The sequence below is a fragment of the Talpa occidentalis genome, unplaced genomic scaffold, assembly GCF_014898055.3.
Source record: "Talpa occidentalis isolate TD23 unplaced genomic scaffold, MPIMG_talOcc4v2.1 talOcc4.16, whole genome shotgun sequence".
Lineage (NCBI taxonomy): Eukaryota > Metazoa > Chordata > Mammalia > Eulipotyphla > Talpidae > Talpa > Talpa occidentalis.
The window spans coordinates 82,592,468-82,612,355 of NW_023601653.1; the positions used below are offsets into that span (position 1 = coordinate 82,592,468).

General features: G+C 62.5%; 1 protein-coding gene across 1 annotated transcript; it reads right to left on the reverse strand.

Moving 5' to 3' along the window:
- Window positions 1-1,188: 1,188 nt before the first annotated feature.
- On the reverse strand, window positions 1,189-19,643 carry CTDSP2 (CTD small phosphatase 2). Its single transcript, XM_037513322.2, has 8 exons — window positions 19,576-19,643; window positions 9,049-9,197; window positions 8,316-8,354; window positions 7,777-7,878; window positions 7,139-7,195; window positions 5,341-5,433; window positions 5,068-5,253; window positions 1,189-4,874 (listed from the first exon to the last, which is right to left on the reverse strand). The coding sequence occupies exons 1-8, from the start codon at window positions 19,637-19,639 to the stop codon at window positions 4,749-4,751; spliced, it is 816 nt and encodes a 271-aa protein (XP_037369219.2). The 5' UTR covers window positions 19,640-19,643; the 3' UTR covers window positions 1,189-4,748.
- Window positions 19,644-19,888: the final 245 nt, after the last annotated feature.

Genomic DNA, 19,888 nt, shown 5'->3' on the forward strand with positions numbered 1-19,888 from the left:
CTAGTTTTCATTTCCGCCTTGCCTCATGCCATCTTTCTGAGGCGGGGCAAAGGGTTTCCTCCATGGATTCCACCTTTTGAAAAAGTGCCCTGGGGGTCCAGAGGTCTCTAAAAGGGAACTTGACTTCTCGGCTGCGGCGGCGGGAGGTTTCACGAACTCCTGCTTCAACCCTTTAGCACCCACACTGAAGAAGACAAAGCCAAGGAAATCGCACCCTCCTCTTCCTCTCCTTTCCTCTAGCTCAGGAGGCTGGCCCTCCGGGCATGCACCGCCAGCAGAACAGAGCTTACCTGTCTTCTCTCCCAGGGCCCCTCAGTTCCGGCGAGACAGCAGTGGTGTTGAAGAACCACCCAAAGCAGAGGCTCCAGGTCCCGTGGCAGCTCAGCAATGGCTGCATAGACACCGGGTTATATTTGCTTGTGTTTGCATCTTAACCGCATTTTCCTAGCCCTGGCCAATCACAGTGGACCTAGCCCTGGGCTTGACTTATTCAAACCAGAGGGAAAGCTTTATCTGCTCCTATTCAAAACAGCAGAAACGAGAAGAGCCGACTTTTAAAGGCTTCTTTTTCAACTCCACGTCCACACCCTGCTCTAATTGATTTTTTAAAAGTGCACAGTCCATCAATAATGCAGGGAAGAGGGTGGGAGGATATGAAATTTGCCATATTGGAGATACAGATGCATTAAGCTGATGACAGGAGGCAGGGGCCGGAGCTGTCCGCTGAGTGCCCGGGATGTCTAGGCTGGCAAGGGCCTGAGAAGCTTCTGGACATTTCTCAGGGAAGGAAAGTCTGGGAGGCTGACTAGGAGTGTTATGAGGTCATCGTGTTTTGCTCTGTGGGGTCACGTAGCAGCACCAGCAACATCTGAGTGCCTACTATGTGCCACGCTTTGTGTTCTAGTGTTCCAGGGATCCTGGTGTGGGGGTATCAGTAAGGGGCACAGAAGACCCCATGCTCCTTGGGACTTCGATTCATTTCCAGAAGTCAACAGGACCCCGAGCACATGCTCGTCAGGCTCCGGGATGGCAGTGGCGTTGGTTGTAAAGCAGGCCCACTTTGGCAGCTGAGTTCACCTGCAGGCCTCCCAGCTGCAGGCAAGGCTGGCCCGCCGTGGGGGCAGAGTGGGGGGTGTAGCTGTAGGGATGAAGGGTTTTGAGGGCAGAAAGATGGCGGCTGGTTTGCACCCAAATAAACAGCAGCAGGGTCAGGAGGCAGCGCCCACTCCTGGGTGGAGTTTTTAAACCCACTTTTATTAATTAAGTGTAAGTAATACAAATATTCCAAAAATATAAACAGACACTTAATGGCGTCCTACATTTCAAGTTTTTGAGTACAACAAATTTATCAAACCAAGAATCTGTAAGCAAGGTAGTCAGAATCACCCCCAACGCCCGTCATGCTGGGGAGCAGACCCCTGCCCTCCAAATGGCATCGTGAAGGGGAAAGTGGCACAACAGGGAGAAGGTCAGTCTTGGGGTAACTACAAGCAAAGTTCGGAGGGCCTAGAGGGTCTCCTCCAGGAGCAAGCCCACAGCACTGAAGGAACGGGCAGCTGGCCAGACCTCTGGCTCCCCTCCCCTCCCCAAATGCAAATATCTACCAGCCGGTAAAAAAAATCCTAAATCCTCATGTTACAAAAAAAAAAAAAAACCAACAAAAAAAACCAGGTGATTGAGTCAACAGTGGCAACCAGGCAACCAACTGAAGACTCGAGGAAACCGCCCAGCTCCCCCGACTCTGGGTCTGGCTGGGCGCAGGACGCCTGTCCACGGGGCAGCCCCCCCTGGCGAGCCTGGGGAACAGGGCAGGGCAGGGCAGGACAGAACGGGATCCATTTCCCGGGAGACACTGCCATTTAGACTTCCATGCTTTTAGCACAAAGAAGCTTCTGGGTCACTTAAGAGGTGAGTTTATACATTTACAAAATAGTCAAAAATCTTTGGGAGGCAGGAGGGAGCTAAACAGAAGGTCCCAGGTTAAACTGAAGGCAAATTTACTCCACCCCTCTATAGCAAGGGACCCAGGGCCTGCAGAGCGCCCCCTCTACAATGTGCAGAGTGGACACTCCTACCTGGCCCTTTCCAAACTGGTCCTGTGTCCAAGGCTCCCCCTATGAGAGGGACACAAACGTCAGGCTTTTGATTTAGAAGCCCAATCAGAGAGACACGCTGTGTCCCTGAAGAGGCACCTTAAAGAACTGAACCTGGCAAGTGGGCAGATTCCTGGCATGGCTTGAATTGGCGCAGGGCGGCCTATCGCTTCCCAAGACCAGCCTCAGGTGGGAAGAGCAGGAAGGCCCAGAGCAGACCCTGGGCAGAACCGGCACCTCCTCCCCGCCAGGCCCTCCAACATGTCCGATTCCTCCGAGGAGCGCCCGCTCCTCACACACTGAAACGGGAAACCCAACAGCCAACAGTGACTGCGGGCGGCGTGACAGCCGCGTTTGGATTTATTTGGCCAATCTGCTCTCTGGGAAGAGGGGGGTTGGGAAGGGCGTTTCCGCTGAGAAACTGCAGGCGGGCAGAGCAGGGGTCTGACGGGAATGAGGCCTCGCGAGCAGGGGTCAGGCAGAAGCATCCGGACACTCCAGCCAGACGAGCAGCTCGGAGCCCAGGGCGCCTGGCTGCAAAGGAGGGGCCCTGCCCCTCTTGGACCCGAACAGGGAGACCCTCAGGAGGGCAGAACGGGACCAAGGAGCTGGGTCAGTTTAGAGCCTCTTATTGCTGGTTTAGTCAAAGCTTGGCTGGGCCCAGATGGCAGGTGATCTGGCCCACGGGCTGGCCCTCGGGGGGGTCTAGCCAGAGTCCCCCTCACCTTGGGCTGGAGGCCTAGCCTGGGCTGGGTCTGAAGCCAGAGTCGGCCTCAGCATCCGCAGCTCCTATTTTCCTACAGAAGATGGTTCCAGCTTGCACCTGAGCCCTCCTCCCTCCCTGGGGGGCCCCGCGGGTACCAGGGGTGGTGTTGGGGGAATGACACGGCATCTGGTTCCATGCCTGCCACAGCAAAGGCGAAGACAAGGCCTCCTGGCCTTGGGCCGGAGTAGACGGCGCCACCAGCTGGAGACACACCAGCAAGTTGCTCCCGCTCAGAACCACCCGCTGCTGCTCCACCACCTGGTTTCCTCAGAAGCGGCTAGTTCTCCAGCTGGGCCTTGTGTGGAAACTGAGGAAGAGATGGGGATGTGTCCTGAGTGGGAGGTGTCCTCGCACCTGAAGCAACTTACAAATGCTTTGACACCAGACTCCAGGGAGAACAGAGCCGGCTGGGCACTCCCACCCTGGAGGGCGGGGAGGGAGAGAGGAGAAAACCCACCCAGTCCCGGGGAGGCCATGATTAAGGCAGTGAGGGGCTGAGGTGGGGCTCCCTCTTGGGGGGGGGTCCCCTTGTGCTCCCAATTACAGCAGCACTTCCCCTTTTGTTTTCCATCCAGGGGAAACTTCCATTTTTTGACTTTTTAAAGCATTCACTGTTGAGAAACTTTGAAAGCAAGACACACGCAAAGGGCAGGTGTGTGAGGGCCACGCACACCTGCCCCCAGGAGGCTGTGCATGAGGCTGGCAGAGTGAGTGCTGGGAACCCCACCCTCAGTCCAGCAGAAGCAGGAGTGTGCCCAAGGCCCTGGAGAGAACAAGCAACAGCTGGGGGGTGAAGACTAGAGCGGGGGCCAGGAGCAGGGCGGGCCGGAGGGAAGACACCCCAGAAACAGGAGAGTCGGGGCTCGGAGTGCCTTCCCTGCCAGGCTTTGGAACAAGAGTCCTCGCACCAGCAAAGCAGAATCCCTGAAGAGCTGACGCACGGACAGTCCTGAGCTCAGCCGCTCTACAAGCCAAGGCGATACACATTCATGCTTCTGGGAGTTTCCTCTCCCTGCACCCCCAACGCCTCTCATACTCATCTCAAGCCCAGGACTGCAGCTTTGTCAGAAGCAAAACAGGTCCAACACTCCATGTTTAGAAAGAATTTTAAGAGTCAAAAGAACGGAAATCAGTTATCTGTCCTCCTCCAGGGCAGGGCGGCCACCTCCTTCCCCACAGGTTCACGGCGATGGCTAGGTGTGAGGAAGGCAGGCCCGGCACCCGCGCCTCGAGGAGGCACAGAAGGGCCGACCAGGCACTCAGCTGGAGGCGAGCGCAGCCTCTGGGCTGCAGGACTTGCCGGCCACGGGGCTGCCGGTTCTGGAAACAAGTTTTCCTCTTCCAAGAGACATCTTTGCCTGCAGCAGCTGACTGGAGGAAGGTTCCGGACAAGTGTGTGCCTGGGCGCCCGAAGGCTGCCTCTGACCCTTCCTTTCTGCTTGGCACCGCCTCACGCCGGGGAAAGGCCGTGAGTTTGGCAGTGGCGCCTCAATAGTCTTCATCCCTAGGAACTCAGTGGCTCTCCGGGTGACCAGATGGGAGATGAGTAACTTGGGGAGAATCTTGATCTTTCAGCCTCTCTCCCAACCTGAAACACTTATATCCCAAGGCCACAGGTCAGGGCAGGACAGTCTCTCACACTCACTCACTCTCTCACACACACTCTCTCTCTCTCTCTCATCCTGGGAACCAACTCGGAGTGGGGACCTCTGGGTATCGTCGGTCTGACAGCTGCCCATCTGGCACCGAGCCTGTTCTAGAGCTTTCCAGTCATTTCTAGCTCCAGGCCCCGTTTGGTGAGATGCGCCAACTTCCTCGTCAGGCTGATCTTGAAGGCACAGTGTAGGAAAGCCCCTGCTGGGGTGGCCGTTGCTCGGGAGCAAGGAAGGCTACGGGGCCCGCAGCTGCCCCAGGCTGGTGTAGACGTCCTCTGCCCCGCTTAGCTCCTCAAAGATCGGGATGAGGTTCAGCAACTCGGTGTCTGCCATGTCGTCAAACCAAGACTGCACGGGCACCTGGGCGGGGAGAGGTGGGGTCGGCCTCCAGCTCCTCCCCCCACCCCTCCCCCACGCCCCCTCCGCTGGGCCTCAGAGGCTGGCTGGGCCCGGCTGCGATGTGAAGCGCCGCTGTAAGGCCCCCGTCCCCACCCGGGGCAGGGCACCCCCCCCCTTCCCGCCCCTTTCGGCTGGGGGTGTCTGGACCACTCACGGCGTTTTCAGGGTGGAAGATGTAAGATGCAGGCGAGTTGTCCAGAATGAGGGTTTTCCGCAGGTCCCGTCCCAGGCGGCTGAGGTCCTTGACGTAGCAGCCCTGGTGGAACACACAGGACTCGCGGAACAGGCGGGCCCGGAACACCCCGCACCTGTCCAGCAGGTCTGTCACAGGGTCCGCGTACTGCGGGGGGAGAGTTTGGTTCGGATGAGTCAAAGCTGCCCCGAGGCGCCCTCGCACCGCCCCACAGCCGCACACCGCCCCGGGTACCTTGGCCAGGCTGGCGGTGAAGAGAACACATTCAAAGAGCTCCCCCATCCGTCTCAGGAACTCGTCCACGTAAGGCCTCTTGAGCACATACACCTGAGGAAAGGCAGAGCGGCTGGTGAGGCGCCCTGGGAGGGCGGCGTCTCCCTCGCCACCTGGCGACTCAGACCGCGCCGAGGGCAGAGTCCCACGGCCTGCCCCGGGGCCCGCCAGGACAGACGCCTTCTGCCCCGCAGGTTTCCGCTGCTCGGCGGTCCCCACGCGGCCCCAGCTTCAGGGGGAGCCGCCTCCGCTGTGCCCAGGGAGCCATCTCTGATTCCAGCGGCGAGCCATCAGCTGCCTCCAGAAACAAGTAATCGAGAATAGGCCTCACAGATGGAAACAGCCTATCCTGGATTACTTGAATCCAGCCACAGCCTCTGTGGAAGCGTCCTGTCCTTGGCTCTGGCAGGACATCGGCCCAGGTCATCCCCAGGCGTGGCTGCACACGGCGCCTGAGCCGCCGTGCTCACGCAGCTCCTCTCACAGCGCCAGGGAGAAGTGACGACCCGCTGGGCTGCAGACCAGACCAGCTCCAGTGCCCCCACCCGCTCTGCCACCCCTAACACTCGTGTCCCCCGCTCGTGACCTCGCAGAGTCTGGCCTAGAAGGCTCACTGGCCGCACGTCGCTCATCCACCTGTGTTCTGCCCCCAGGCTCCTGCCTCTCGCTACAGGTGCTACCAGAACCCTATCTTGAAGCAACTTTCATCACTCGGGGACGGAGCTGCCCTGCTGGCGGGCATCTGAACTGATCACCAGCTCCCCAGAGCCCTCTCGGGTCAGCACTCCAGATAGCCACACTTGGGTCCCTTCCACCTGCCACTGCTTCAGCTTTCCACAGGTCCTCACTCCTTCTGGTGATCTGTCAAGTCTGGCATTTCCTCAGCGCTCTTCGCTGAAAAGCCTCCTTCTGCAGGTAGGTCCCTCACGCCTTATTACTCACCCTGCCCCGTTACCCAGGAGCGCGTGGTCTACCTGCCTGTGAGAATACACCTGTTTCTTCCCCTCTGGGCTCTGCACCTTCAGCTAAACTCTGAGGGCTGCTGGGCAGAGGCTGGGCAGTCCACGGGCCAGGCATGGTTCTGGCCAGGGGCTGGTGCTGGGCCTGGTGGGGCACCTCCGTGGGGTGGTTAAAGGCTCCAGCGGACGGGGGGTGGGGGGGCGGCGAGCACAACCCAGGGGAGCCCCCACCCACTTGCCCATCAGTAGTGCTGCTCTCTGAGCGGGCGATGCACAGGCCGGCTCCCGGCATGCTGTTCCCCATGGCCCGGCTCTCGGGCAGTGGCGGGCCCCTGAGCGAGCACTCCGAGAGAACTATCAGCCCCCATGACACTCAGCTTTGGGGTGCACAGGTGATGTAGGGCCAGAGCCTGACCTTGTCTAGACTCACATGCCGCTGACAGACATGTACTCGGCACTTACTGAGGCAGAGCAGTTTAGGGACCCAAAGGGTGGTGGGGTGGGGTTCACAGAAGAGGAGTCGCCAGGGCTGGGGACAAAGAAATTCACTTGCTAGATGGAGGGGGTAGGGCCTAAGGAGGAGGGAAAAACTAGTCCTACCTCCGGCCTGCAGCAGGCAAGGACTCCCGCCCCTCAGGGCTAGAAGGTACAAGACAGCGCTGGCCATGGGGCATGAGTGACAGCTGCTGCCACTACTATTAAATGGTAACGGCTGAAGTTACAGGGAAGGATCACGTGAGGGGGCACAAGCCCTGACAGGGTGGCGGAGGCCTGGCTGGGTGGCCTGGCAGGCAGCTCACCTGGTGAGTGGTGCCCTCGATCTCCACAGGCACTATGAAGTCGGCGTTGTTGATTGGCTGGAAGGCAGAAAAGTAAATGAGGTCGGCATGGCAGGTGGCAAGGAGCCCCCACCAACTCCAGCGCACACCCGCAGCACCCCGGGGCGGGGGAGGGAGCGTGCCCCGGGCCTTGCCAAGCGCCTCCTGCAGCCACTAAGCTGCTCTGGCTTCAGTGCAGGGCGAGATCCCCTCCAGCTCTCCTACTTAGCACCCCCCTCGACTCCCTTCTACCTGAGCCAGAGTTTTTCAGAGTCTTCCTGAGTTAGCAAACTTCCTGATAAACAGTGGGGCAAGTCCCAGGTGCAGTCAAGCCCCTGAGGCCTGTTCTGCTCAGAGGTCTCTCTGCCGCAGGGGCAGGGCTGGGGGACAGAGGCCTCTCTGGCGGGGCGGGGCGGAGGGGTAGATGCAGCTTGGCAATGACTGGGGGAGCGGGTTCTTCCTCAACACGCTTCTCTGCGGCCTCCAGGCAGCCATGATGCCAGCAGCCTGTCCGCCCCCCCCCCCCCCCCAATGTACCAGCACCGCTGTCAAGCCTTCTCACAGCACCTGCAGCCAGGCTCCCCAGGCGGGTGTGCGGGGCGCTCCGGATGCCGAGTTACCTTGAAGGAGCTATGTACAAGCGTCTCATCCAGGTCGATGACCACGCAGATCCTTCCCTGGTCTTCTTCTGTCACCTCCGGGAGCAGGCAGGTCCCTGGGATCTAAAATCAGAGCTGAGCTGCTGAGAGCTGCCACCAAGAAAGCCCAGTCGGTCCCCTCAGCAGAACTCGTGCAGGAGAGCTGGACTCACCCGAGAGAGGTAAGACCCTCCCTGCCCGCAAATGCACCAACCCGGGACTGACCCCACACAGAGACCAAGAGGCAGAGACAGGAGAGGCAGACTGGCTCCTAAGAGGCTCCCAGCTTTCTCCTGGGAGTAGGAAGTGACCTGCACATTGGACGTGGAGGCCAGGGCTGGTGAGGTGGACACCAGCTCTCCCCCCAAATCTAAGGCCCTGCATGCAGTGGGTCCTCAGCACGTATCTGGGATACATGCTTCCCCAGGGCAGGCTGCTGCCACTTGGCACTGAGGAGTGCGGCCTCCCCGCTGGGTCACACAGGTCTCAGGCCCCGAGCACGTGCCCTGTCAGTCACGTACCTGATAAAACTGGTACTGGAGACACTGGAGCAGATCCGACTGGGGGAGAAAAGGAGGTGGTCAGTGCCAGCCCCATCCTTCCCGCGCTAGGTCCCTGCTGCCGCTCAGGCTGGGGGTGATTTTCTCCCTAAGGCCCAAGTCCCCTGGAAGGTCCTGACAGGACAGCAGTGACTGTGCCCAAGACTGGGCAGGAAAGGAGAAAGGCACGGTCTTCTTGTCCACGCAGGCCTGACGACGATGGAAAAGACTCCCTGCTCTCAGCCGCCACCGCCTCTCAGCTGGGAGACGGAGCTCAAGCTCTGAGGCAGGGGCAGGACCAGAGGCAGCACTGAGACCTGGACGACTCACTTGAACCTCTTGCTCAGCCCTGGAACCCAGGCTTTCCCCCAAGAACACGTTTTCTAGGCCCTCAGTTTCATGTCTGTTGGGGGATCCTGTGACTCTGCTATGTGGGTCACCCAGACACTACGCAAAGTGCCCTCCACAGTCCTACACCATGGAAGGATCTGAACTGCAGAGGCCTCGGAGCCACAGGGACATCCCGGAGGCCACACTGCAGACAGGAGGCAGCAGGAAGAAGCTGGACCGCCGTGGGCAAGAGTGAGGAAGGGCCTCCTTGGGGTGTGAAATCTTTGCAGCGTCAGGCAAGGTCGCCCTGCTCACGTGTGGTGGCTGCAGGAACCCCAACTAACAGCCCCGCCCCGTGGGCGCCATGCCACCCTGGCCCGGCTACCTTGGCAATGGTGTTGGCTTCCTCCTTGTACGCAGAGAGCTCAGTGGAGGAGCTTGACTGGCCAACATGCTGGGCGCGGAAACAGCAGAAAAGGGCCTTGAAGATGTTACGTCCACGAGGCTTCTTGGGAGAGGACTTGGAGACCAGGCCTGGAGCGGAGGGAAGGACAGAGGCATTAGCTACTGGACATCTCTGTCCACAGGGCCCAGCCCGCCGGGCCCGTATTCCTTCCCCAGGGCACACACAGAACACGCTGCGAGGACAACAGGTGATGCAGCAGCGAGACACATGTGTATTATAGCAGCTTCTCTCTAACGCATCATGAAGAGGGGGGCCCGTCTCTGGCTGGGGAAGAGCCCCTGGCAGGGGAGGGCACGCTCAGTAAGGCGACCAGTGCAGAGACCGGGTGTCTTCTGCCCCGGCACCAGCACACTGCACGTGCCTCTACATTAGTTCCCGAAACCACAACCCCCAAGACTACCATGCCAGACGCGGGGACCTAGACCCCTTCAAGCTAGCGGAGCTGTACCTCTGCTGGGGCCAGCCTGACCAGCAGCAGAATCTGCCGGGTCTGCCCCAAACTTGGCCTAGAAAACAACAATCTCAGGTAGAAGCTATACTCAGCTCAGGCCCTCGTCTCTCCCACACGCCAGCTGCTTTCCTCACAGTTCCCTCCCCTCAAAGACACGCCTGGTCCCGGGGCGGAGAATCCCTGGGACAGCACAGCCAGCCTAGGGCTCCGGGGTGCAGCTCCCAGACGGCAACTGCCGAGCCCTGCCTTGACGAGTCAGGCTCAGAGACAGAAGCCTGCGGCGCGGGAGGCTCGGCGAGGCAGGGAAAGCCAGACGGACCCAGACGGCGATGGGCATGACAAGATGAAGCGGAGAGGGACCGAGAGCCTCTTCCTTGCAGCTCCCTTCCAGTCCCGCAGTCGTGGGGCAGGAGCGGGCGCCACGGCGAGCCCCGCGGCCAGAAGGTGGCGCCACACACCACTGCCAGCCTCGCCCGCGGCGCCTTCCGGGGCTGAGGGGCAAACCCAACCGCTCCCACTTCAAGGCACCGGGCTTTTATTTTCCTGCCTGGCAAGGAAATAATGTCCAAATCGCCTCTGTCTTTGGGGGGAGGGGAGGGGTGACCGGTCACCCAGGAGAAACAGGCTCGGTCCCGGAGCTCAGAGGGAGGCCGTTCTCCAGAGAACAGCCGCCGAGCACCCGGGAACGGGGCAGCCCACGCCTGGGGAGGAAAGGCAGCTCCGTGCCAGGCCCAGGTGTCCAGAAGCGGCCATGAGAAGCAGCTGGGCACGGGGCAGTCGGCGCAGCCCGGGAGGGCCAGCCCCCAGCCCCCCTGGGCCAGGTCTTTGGTCCTGCTATGGCCTTTAGGGAACTGGTGACCTGGTGGTGGCAATGCTGAGCCCAGAACTCAGAAGAGCAGAGGGGCGGCCCCTCGGCCACTTCCTGACCCTCCAGCCCACGTGGAGATGGGGCGGACGGCGCCTCCGCGCCTCCACCTGCCCTGCGGCCCACGCTCAGGCCACGCCGGGCTTGGCAGACCCGACACAGCTCTCCCACCACAGCCGCACCAGCACGCTTCCTTTGGCTTATGGTCACTCCACACAGAACCACAAGCGGAGGCTTAACCCGAGCACAGAGCCTGTCTTAAAAGGCCGCAGAGCCCGAGGAGCTCCTGAAGAGGCCGCCAAGCATGCACGCAGCGTCTCCGTGACAGATGCTGTGAGGGGAAGCAACCCTGAGAGGCGGGTGAAAGGGGCAACGGCTGGGCACTGAGAGGCCTGGTTGTGCCCCGTGCAGGAGGCCCAGCAGGCAGCGCGACTTTGGCCCTCGACGGCCGGCTTGATGGGGCGGGGTGGGGGCTCCGCAGCTTGGCTTTGGACTCTGCAGAGGACGAGGGTCTTCTCAAAACCAACGTGACCAGGCAGGCGGAGCCCAGAGCCCCCACAGCAAGGTCAGCACCCAGGCCCTAGTCCTCACTACCCCGCCACGAGGCCACCACCTCTACCTCCTCCAGGCCGTCCGCCCACCGCGCCTTTACCAACACTGCCTCTGAGAACCCCAGGGTGACTGTGACTGCCTCCAGGGTGGCCCGCAAGGGCCCGGGTGGACAGTCACCGCCTCCAGCCCTCCGAGCAGCAGGTGCTCAAAGACCGACCGGCTGCGTGAAAGACTCTGGGGCCTCTGTGACTTTGAAAGACCCAGGACCTCTGGTTTGGAAGGGGTAGGAGCCAAAATGCCGCCTTCCTGTGAGAAGAGGAGGGGGCTCCGAAGGGCTGCGCACCCGCGCCGCGCCGGGCCAGACATCTGACCTCAGAGCCAACTCCCCCCACAAACCCACCTGTGGCGAAGACCCCCCAGCAAAACCACGAAGACGCCGAGGGGCTGGTTGTGATGCACAGGTGGGTCTGAGCCCGCGCTCGCCCGAACTAGACAGAGCCGGGTCTGACCGCGGCCAGGGGCTCTGGGAACTCTGGGCTCTGGCTCTGGGGTGCCGCGTGTGCTCAGGCACGCTCGCCAAGGCTGGGCGGCGGGGGACTCCCCAAGGCCTCCAGCATGTCTGCGCCTCTTCCCAGGGTCGGCTGGCCCAGCGTCAGCCGGGGTCAGCCCTGTCCCTGCTGTCCTCTTGGGTGAGGCCCCGCAAGGTGCCGGATGAGCACCAGGCTTTGGGGTTCCACTGGGGGCTGAGTTTTGCCCCCCGAGCTCTGCACCTGCCCAGAGGCAGAGACTGCTGGGGGATCTAGAGGACAATGGGGGTGCGGCTGGAGCCAGGAGCTCCGGCCCCAAACCTGCTTTGCCCCGTGGGTCTAAGGATGTGAGAGAGCACACCCCAGCACGGGGTCCAGACTCACCAGAGCCGTTCAACGGGCTCCTTCCGGCAGCACCAGGCACTCGTCCATGGTGGGTGAGGCACCCACCCTCCCTTGCACCCAACACCTGGCTAGGGTCGGAGGTCAGGAGACCAGCTCAGGCCGGGGGAGCGCTCGCTTAAGAAGACAGTGGCATGTGGCTGGCAGGGAGAGGTGGCCACCCCTCAGCTCCTTGCTCCAAGGCTCCCCATCGGGCAGGGTATAAAGAGAAGGGGGTGGGGGAATCCCTCCCCTCTGAGCACCACCAGGGCTGGGCTCCAGGCCCTGCCAGTTACTGATTCAATCACAGCGTCTCTGAGCCTCAGTTTCTTCATCCATAAGCTGGCACGGTAGCAAGGCCTCACCCCGGACTGAAGGGTAACCGAGATCGCACAGTGGCTAAAGCTAAGCGCTGTGCTCACGTCCACTACCCGCGGGGGGACAGCTCCACGTGGCAACACTGTGGGCCTCATTCTGGGAGGTGCACTGGGAGGCCAGGAGCCCCCATCCCAACGTGGGGCTGAAGCACAAGGACAGATGAGAGAAGGTGCCAGAGCAACTGTGATCACAGGCAGGTTTCACAAAGTCAAAACCACCCCTGCACCTTCTCCCAAATCACGTCAAAAGTTGTTTTTCAACTTGCAGACTCCTTGGCTGGTTCTGGAAACAGCAGGGAGGCAGGTGAGGCTGTTCTACTCGGGATGAGCCAATGCCCTCCCCCCATGGCATCCACCACTGCCTCTTTAAGAAGCGCGTGCCTATACGTGTGCGCACAGACACACACACATGCGTTTTACCAGGTCAACTCTGTTTTTAACCTTCTTTTGAAGGTTACAGGTATCACGGGCGCTCAGGTAGCCCTGCTGCCAACAACACAGCTTCGTGCCCCGCAAAGGAACTCCTCACGTCTGCCCGGGACTCGGCAGAAGGCAGCTCCCGGACGCGGGATGGTCACCAGCCCGTGCGTGCAGAAGGGTGCTTTCCCGGCTCATCTCTCCCAAGGACTTCCTTCCCGCCACCTCCCAGCCCCCACAGCAAGGATCCAGTCTGGCTAGCACCATAAAATGGCCTCTCTGAGGGGCCTCCCTCCCCTCAGCTTTGCAGGAAGGAGAGTATTTGGAGCATTTCCGGCCCTTCTTGGCCGGCTGCCTGGCCCTGCAGCCAAGATGCATCTGATTGGGACTCCCCAGCGAGGCGTCCTCCCAGCTCCCCAGCAAGGGGCATCCGCGCCTTGGCTAAGAACAGGCCCCACCGTGCCAGGTGGACGGAAGGGCTTCTTGGACCGGCAGGTGAGCCTGCGGGGAACGAGAGGGGGGCTGGCGAGACGTCCCACGCGGAAAAGACGGGGCGGCGGGGAGGGCGGGCCAGCGCCCCAGCCCGGCGCGGACACAGTCCCGGAGCCCTGAAGGACGGTGGGGGGGGGGGGGACTGCGCAAGAAGGGGGTTTGGCCGCGGTGTTGGGGTTGCTCGGCTCCTGCCAGCGTGTTCTATTCTGGTGCCCCGGCTGCGGCGGGGGCGGGGGCTGCTCTTCCCGGCAGCGCTTGCTCTTCCAGGAAAGGGCCGCTGCTTTAGTCTGGGGGGTCTCGATGCTCCCTGTGGGGTGGGGGACTGGTCACTCCCTACCCTGCCAGCCCCCCCCACCCCCACAATCTGTCACTGGTCCCAGCACAGGGCCTCAATTTTAGGGACTTTCTTCAAGAAGGACTGTTTTGGGAGCAGGGGAGTCCTGGCAACTTCGCAAATATGACCAAGAGACAGCACGTCCTCAGTCACCGCCACCCGCAGGTTCTTGGGGCCCGTGACCCTACGTGAAGGCCCGTGACATACGACAGAGCCAGCCGTCGAGTCGCGTCACGTCAGGCAGCGCCGACTGGGCTTTTCCTCACAAACAAACATTATCAAGAAATGACACCCCAACAACCAGGAGCCAGTGGTGTCCCGGGACCTATGTATGCTGTGAAGTCCAGGATCAGTCACGAAAAGGTATTGCCAGACCCCTTCCTGGGCCGCTCCAACAGACTGACAACATGTCAGGGTGGGGATGGGGTTCCCAGAAGCAGCAGCAGGTCCTGAAGGACCAGGGGCTCCTGCGGCCACCAGAAAGTGACCCGCGGCCCGCTGCAGGAGGCGGCCTCTCCCCACTCAGGGCCGGCAGGGGCATGTGTGTTATGGTGGGGCTGGAAACCACACCTGCCACCTGTAGCTTCCCGCTCCCCTGTGAGGTGCTCGGCAGGGCCCTGTGGAGACAGACGCTGAGAGAAACCTGCGCAGCGGGACACAGGCACCTTCTTGGAGGCTGTCTCCATCCCCGCCTGGCCCTCTGCCGGGCTCCTGGAGCACCGGGACCATGAAGGGTCCAGGGGCTCTCCCTCCCCAGCCCGGTGGCCTGCTTCAGCCAATGTGCATGGCGAGCAGGGAGAGAGCAGCAAAGGCACAGGACAAAACCGGGACTGATGACTGCTTCTCCCCTGACCGGTACCTAGTAGAGGTTACGAGACCACGGACCTGGGTCTACACCCTGGCTCAGTGCCCTCCATGGGGTGTGGCCTTGGGCCTCATCTTCCTCTTGCAGAGTGGGGAGTCTGCCGTCACCTACTTCACAGAGCTGCGAGCCTCCCGCAGGGCCGACCCTGTGTCGTGGCCCTAGTAAGGCTCAGGTCAGCTGCTCGGTACAAAGCACTTTTATAACCTATCTTGGTCTCAATCCCAGAGAGTTCACATGGAGAGAGAGAGACCAGAGATTCCGAAGTCACACAGAGGTGGTGCAGGGCCAAGCCTGGGAACTGGCCTTTCCTGGGACTGCACAGAAAGCAATCACACACACCCCCACCCCCACCTCCTTCCTCCCAGGGCTGGCCTGGAAGGAGGGCTGGAAGGGGAGTCTGGGGGAGTCTGCCCTGACCTCAGGGATGTCCTGAGCTCCTCCACACCCTCAGCTGTGTCTGGGATGGGAAGTCACCGGCCCTGGGAGGCCTACCTGAGACAGCCTGGCCTAAAGTCAGGAAACCTGGCTCTGGGCCCACTCAAGCCCCTCAGACAGCTTCACGGTCTTGCCTAAGTCACAGCCTCTCTCCAGTTGCTTCCTTGACAGGGCAGCTGGCAAAGGCACACCTGAGCAGTCTGTCCAATGTGGCTTCAGAGCACCTGAAGCTTCAACTCAAAGGCACTCTAAAAAGTGGGGTGTACGATGCAGGGGAGAGTGAGTGTGGGTCCTGCTTAAGGCAGAACTTGGGAGGCAGAACCACGGGGACACTCACTAGCTCCTCCCTGGACAGGGGCTCTGGCCCTGTCAGCAGAAGCTGCCCTCACCTGTCAAGGGGCGCGAATTCCTATCTCGTGAGGTCATGAGGGTTGAGTGAGACACAGATATGAATTGACAGCAACAGGGCCCGGTGCATGGAGAGTGCTCCCCGAGTGCTGCCCGGGATGACCGCTTGGTAAGTGGGGGTGCTGCTCCGTCCATCCCCGCTCAGGAAACTTGAGACTCGCCTCTAAGAGCCACAGCATCTTAACAAACAGCAAAACTGGATCCCTCCAGGGGAGGTTTCCTGCCTCGGCTAGGCAGGCAGTTGGGGCCAGTGCCGTGCTGACCTGGCTCGTCTCCAGGGACACCTGTCAGAATCACAGGGCGCATTTGGAACGCACGCATGCCCAGCCCACCTGCTCCTGCTGTGACCAGGTAGGACCCAGGTGGGGCCTGTATTTTTAGTAAGTGCCACAGGAGACTCTGATGGTGCCCCTGGCTGAGAGCCAACGACTAAAGGTTGCCAGTGGTCCCTGACTAACCCTTCCAGGACTGGAGGGTGACTCAGTCGGAGGCCCCTCAGCCCTTCTCCCCCCATCTCCCACCGGCCCAAGGTCTCTGCAGGTCTCAGACCCCGGGCCCCGCGGGCTGGTTTTCCTTTGGGGGCGCCTGCAAAAGACTCAAGCCAGCGTCTCTTCCTGCAGGCCCGTTGCTGTGAGGGAGGCCCTGGCCCATTCAGCTTTGGAGAGAGGAGCAGGGATCCAGGTCTGTGCTGCGCCTGCCCGGAATGCTCACGGCTCACACTGGGGTGGGGGCCACATTCCTTCTCTGAAAACAGCGCGGTGGGAAAGGAAATTCTGCAGGATGTGAAAACTATCTGTATGCAAGAGGTCGCAGAAGGTAAATACAAGAATTATAAGGGCAAAGTTTGATTTCTGAAGGTTGGGGGGAAGACCAGGAACACCTGGAAAGGGAAAAGGAAGGGTCACGCAAGATCAGGTTGGAGGTCACCCCGAGAACTGCTGAGGAGTAAGAACTGCGCTGCTGCCCTGGGGGGCGGGAGGCCTGGTGCTGGCTGGAGGAGTCGTTCTGCAACCGCAGACCCGTGCAGGCACAAGCAGACCTGAAGGGCTGGGCACTCTGCTGGACAAAGAAACTCTGTTCCAGTTGGCCTCGGGTCCAGGGAGGCCTCCGATTCTAAGTCAACTTCATAAGGTTTGCATGTTAATGAGCTCATCTGCATCCCAGTTGGGAACAATTATTCCTCCATTTCAGAAAAGGGAGGGGAGTCAAGTCAGGGCCACACCCAAGCCCATGTCCCCAAAGACAAGTGAGTTACTTCTGTGCTTCAAGCTAGCCAGCCTGGGCAGGATAAGAAGCAACTTAACGCTGCTTGTCGACTTCCCCAGTGTTGCACCCCAAAACCACAGCAGCCAGACAGAACTTAAGAACATCTACTTCTCTTCAAAATCCTAAGTTTTTTTCTTTCCTGGTTAACCGAATTCCCTAAAAGAAATCGGAACCTCACTGGGTTCATCAGCTCTCAAAGCAAACGCAGCCGACAGGAGACCAGTACAGTGGCTGCAAGTATTCGTTCTCCCCCTTTCTGCAAGGCTGGGCAAGTGCTCGGAAGGTTTGGACGTCAGAGACCCCTCCTAGGAGGTGCAGGGCTCCCTCGCCTCCTCCCACCCAATGCCAGGCACTAGGCAGAGTGGTGCAAGCCCCAAGGCCCACCCTACAAGCATCCATGCAAATCAAATCCTATCCCAAGTGGCATCGTCACAGAGTCTGCAGCAAGCCTGTCTGCTCAGTGTTAGAGACTGAGCCTTCCGGAAGGTCCAAGCCCCCACATCAGTGTGCTCTGACACCCCCCACCTCTGACACCCCCATCTGTCTTTAACAGTAAGACCCTCATGACCACGGACTGTTTTACACTGTGTCCCTAAAGAGATGCAGACCGGAACAGTAGTCTAGCTGGGTAAAAAAGAAAGACTTTAACACTTATCAGTCAGCCTACTGAGTAACCAGCTACTACAGGAGTGTAGATGCCAATATTCCCATTTTGTAAGGAGTCATTTGCCGAGGAAGTGCATAGTTTGGAAAGCAAGGATTTGCTCCGGGGCCTGAAACACCAACTTTGCTGCTGGGGCAATTCTCTGAAGTAACGATGCACACCTGAAGCACTGCCCCGCTCCGTTATCCAAGAACCAAATTTCCCCAAGAAGCGAATAGAACACAACACCCAAAAGACAGCAGGAAGAAGGTCCGGGAGGAAGAGAGTCACCTGCATATAGGTGTGTGCACCTTTACATCACGCCTGCCCCCAGGCCTTTAGTGCCGCACGCTGCCATCCCCAACTCCCCACGGAAGGCTGGGGTCTCAGTCCACCGCGGCTACGGTATTTACTTTAATAAAATCCACGGTCCCCAGTGCCTTGACAGGGCCCCGGGAGAGGCGGAGTAAGACCGCTGACCACCAGCTTAAGGCCCCGCAGTGGAGAAGGCAGGCGGCAGGGACACCGCCCCTCCTGCTCTTTGGGATTTTCAAGGCAATTCGCAAGTCCTCCTCAGTTGAAAATTCTGGAAGTCAAGCTGCCAACTCCCAGGCCCCGAACTGAGGCATTCACAGACTTTGTTGCTGCGCTAGCAGCGCTCCCTGGGGATCCTGGGGAAGGCGCGAACACGAGCGTAAGTCACCCCACAGGCGGGCGCCGAGCGGGCCTGGGGCAGCCGGTGGGACGCGCGGCAGGAGGAAGCCGGCCCCGCACAGGGGCAGCCCAGCCCCGCGAGCTCCAGCCCAGGTCGCGCCTCCGGCTACAGGTGCTCGTGTCTCCCTTCGTGGGGGCGCGAGGCGGGCCGAGTCTGCCACCCTCCTGCTCCTCGGGGCCGGCGGCTGACCGGGGCTGGCGACCGCGCGGGAGAAGCGGGGGCCGGGCCCCGCACCCTCTCCCTGAGAGGAAGGGGGTCTCCGCGCCCACCGGGGTCTGCGGGGCGCTCTGCCAGCTCTGCCAGGCGCTGCCCGCCCCTCTCCCCCTTCTGGGGCGGCGGGTCCCGTTTCCCTGGCTCGCCCACCTCACCCCCACGCCCGGGCACGGCCTCCCCGCACTGGTGCCCGTCTGCGGGTGGCGGGGAGGGACCGGCCCTCCTCCGGACAGAGGGAGGGTCACTTTTTCCTGACGCGCAGACACCCCGGGAAGGCGGGTCCCGCGCCGGCCCTGGTTCGGCTCCCCAGGGCGGCGACTCTGGAATCCGGCGCCCCGAATGCCGGAGACTCCGCTCAGTCACCCCGCCGGGAGCGTGTTTCTTCCCTTAAAAAATTACTTATTCATCAGCCGCCCGCACGCCTGCCCCCCCACAGGCGGGCCGGCCGGGGCGCGGGGGGCGGGGGCTCCTCGTCAACTCCGGGGGGCTCCGGGCCCTTTTGTTCCGCTTTTCTGAAAAGACGCAGAATCGGAGAGCAGAGCCCGCGTGGGCGCGGGGCTGGACACTTGGTCGGCGGGTGACGGCCGGGGGCCGGGGGGGGCCGGGGAGCCGGGGAGCGGGGGAGGTCGGGGAGCCGGGGGGCCGGGGGGGCCCGGGAGCGGGCCTCGCCCCCGCTGCCCCTCCCCAGGGGCCCGGCCGCGCCGCGCACCCCCGCGTGCGGGACGCCGCGTCCGGGGAGAGGACGGAGCCGACGCGGGAGCCCCGCGGCCAGCACCGCGCGCCGCCCCGGCCCCCGGAGTGCCCGGCCCGCCGCCCCGGGCAGCGGCGCCCCCGCCGGCCAGCCCCGCCCCCGCCAGCCCCGCGGAGGGAGCCCCGCGGCAGCCGCGCCGACCCCTCGCCGCGCCCGGACGCCGTCCCGCCCCGGGTCCTCGCGGGGGCGCAGCTGGCGGGTCGCGAGGGGTCGGGGCGGCCCCAGGGGCGCGAAGTTGGCCCCGTCCCCCAGGTCAGCGCCCGCGCCGGGGGTCCTCGGGGGCGCGCGGGGGCGACGCCGACCCCCGCGGCCGCCCCCGCCCGCCCGGCCGGCCCCGCCGCCTCCAGCCCGCGCCGGCCCCGGGGCGCGGCGGGCGGGGCCGAGGGTCCGGGGCGCCGGCCCGCGCGGGCGGGAAGTTCCCGAAAACAAAAAGCCCGAGCGCCGCCGGCCGCCCCCCGGGGCCGCCGCCCCCACATTCCTCAGGACGGGGTCGGCCCGGCGGCCGCGGCTCCGGCCCGCGCGCCCGGCCCGGCCCGGCCCGGCCCGGCCCGGCCCCCCCGCGCGGTTACGTAACCGGGACGCGGCGCGGGGCGCGGGCGGGGGGGAGCGGGTCCCCGGCCCGGCGCCCCCCGCCCCCGCCGCCGCCCGGCGCCGAACTCGGCCCGAGTCCCGCGGCGCGTCCCGGCCGCCGCGCGGGGGCGGCGGGGCGGCGGGCGGGGGCGGCCGCGCGCGAAGTTGCGAAGTTGGGCCCTACCTGGGCGCGCGCGCGCCGGGGCGTCCTCGCGCCGCGCCTGGGCGATGACGGGGCCGCGGTCCATCTGCCCCGCGCCGCGCCGCGGCCTCACATCCCGCCGCCGCCTCCGCGCCGGGAGGGCGGCCGAGCCAGGCGCGCGGCGGGCGGCGGCGGCGGCGCCCGATCCCCCGGCGGCGGCTCCGGCTCCTCAGTTTGGGTCCAACATGGAGAATCCGGAGCGAAAACAAGAGGAGGAAATGGGACGGGGCGGTTTCCAGGCCCCCCCGTACTCCAGATAAACAACCCGCGCCGCGGCCGCCCCCGCCCGCCGCCG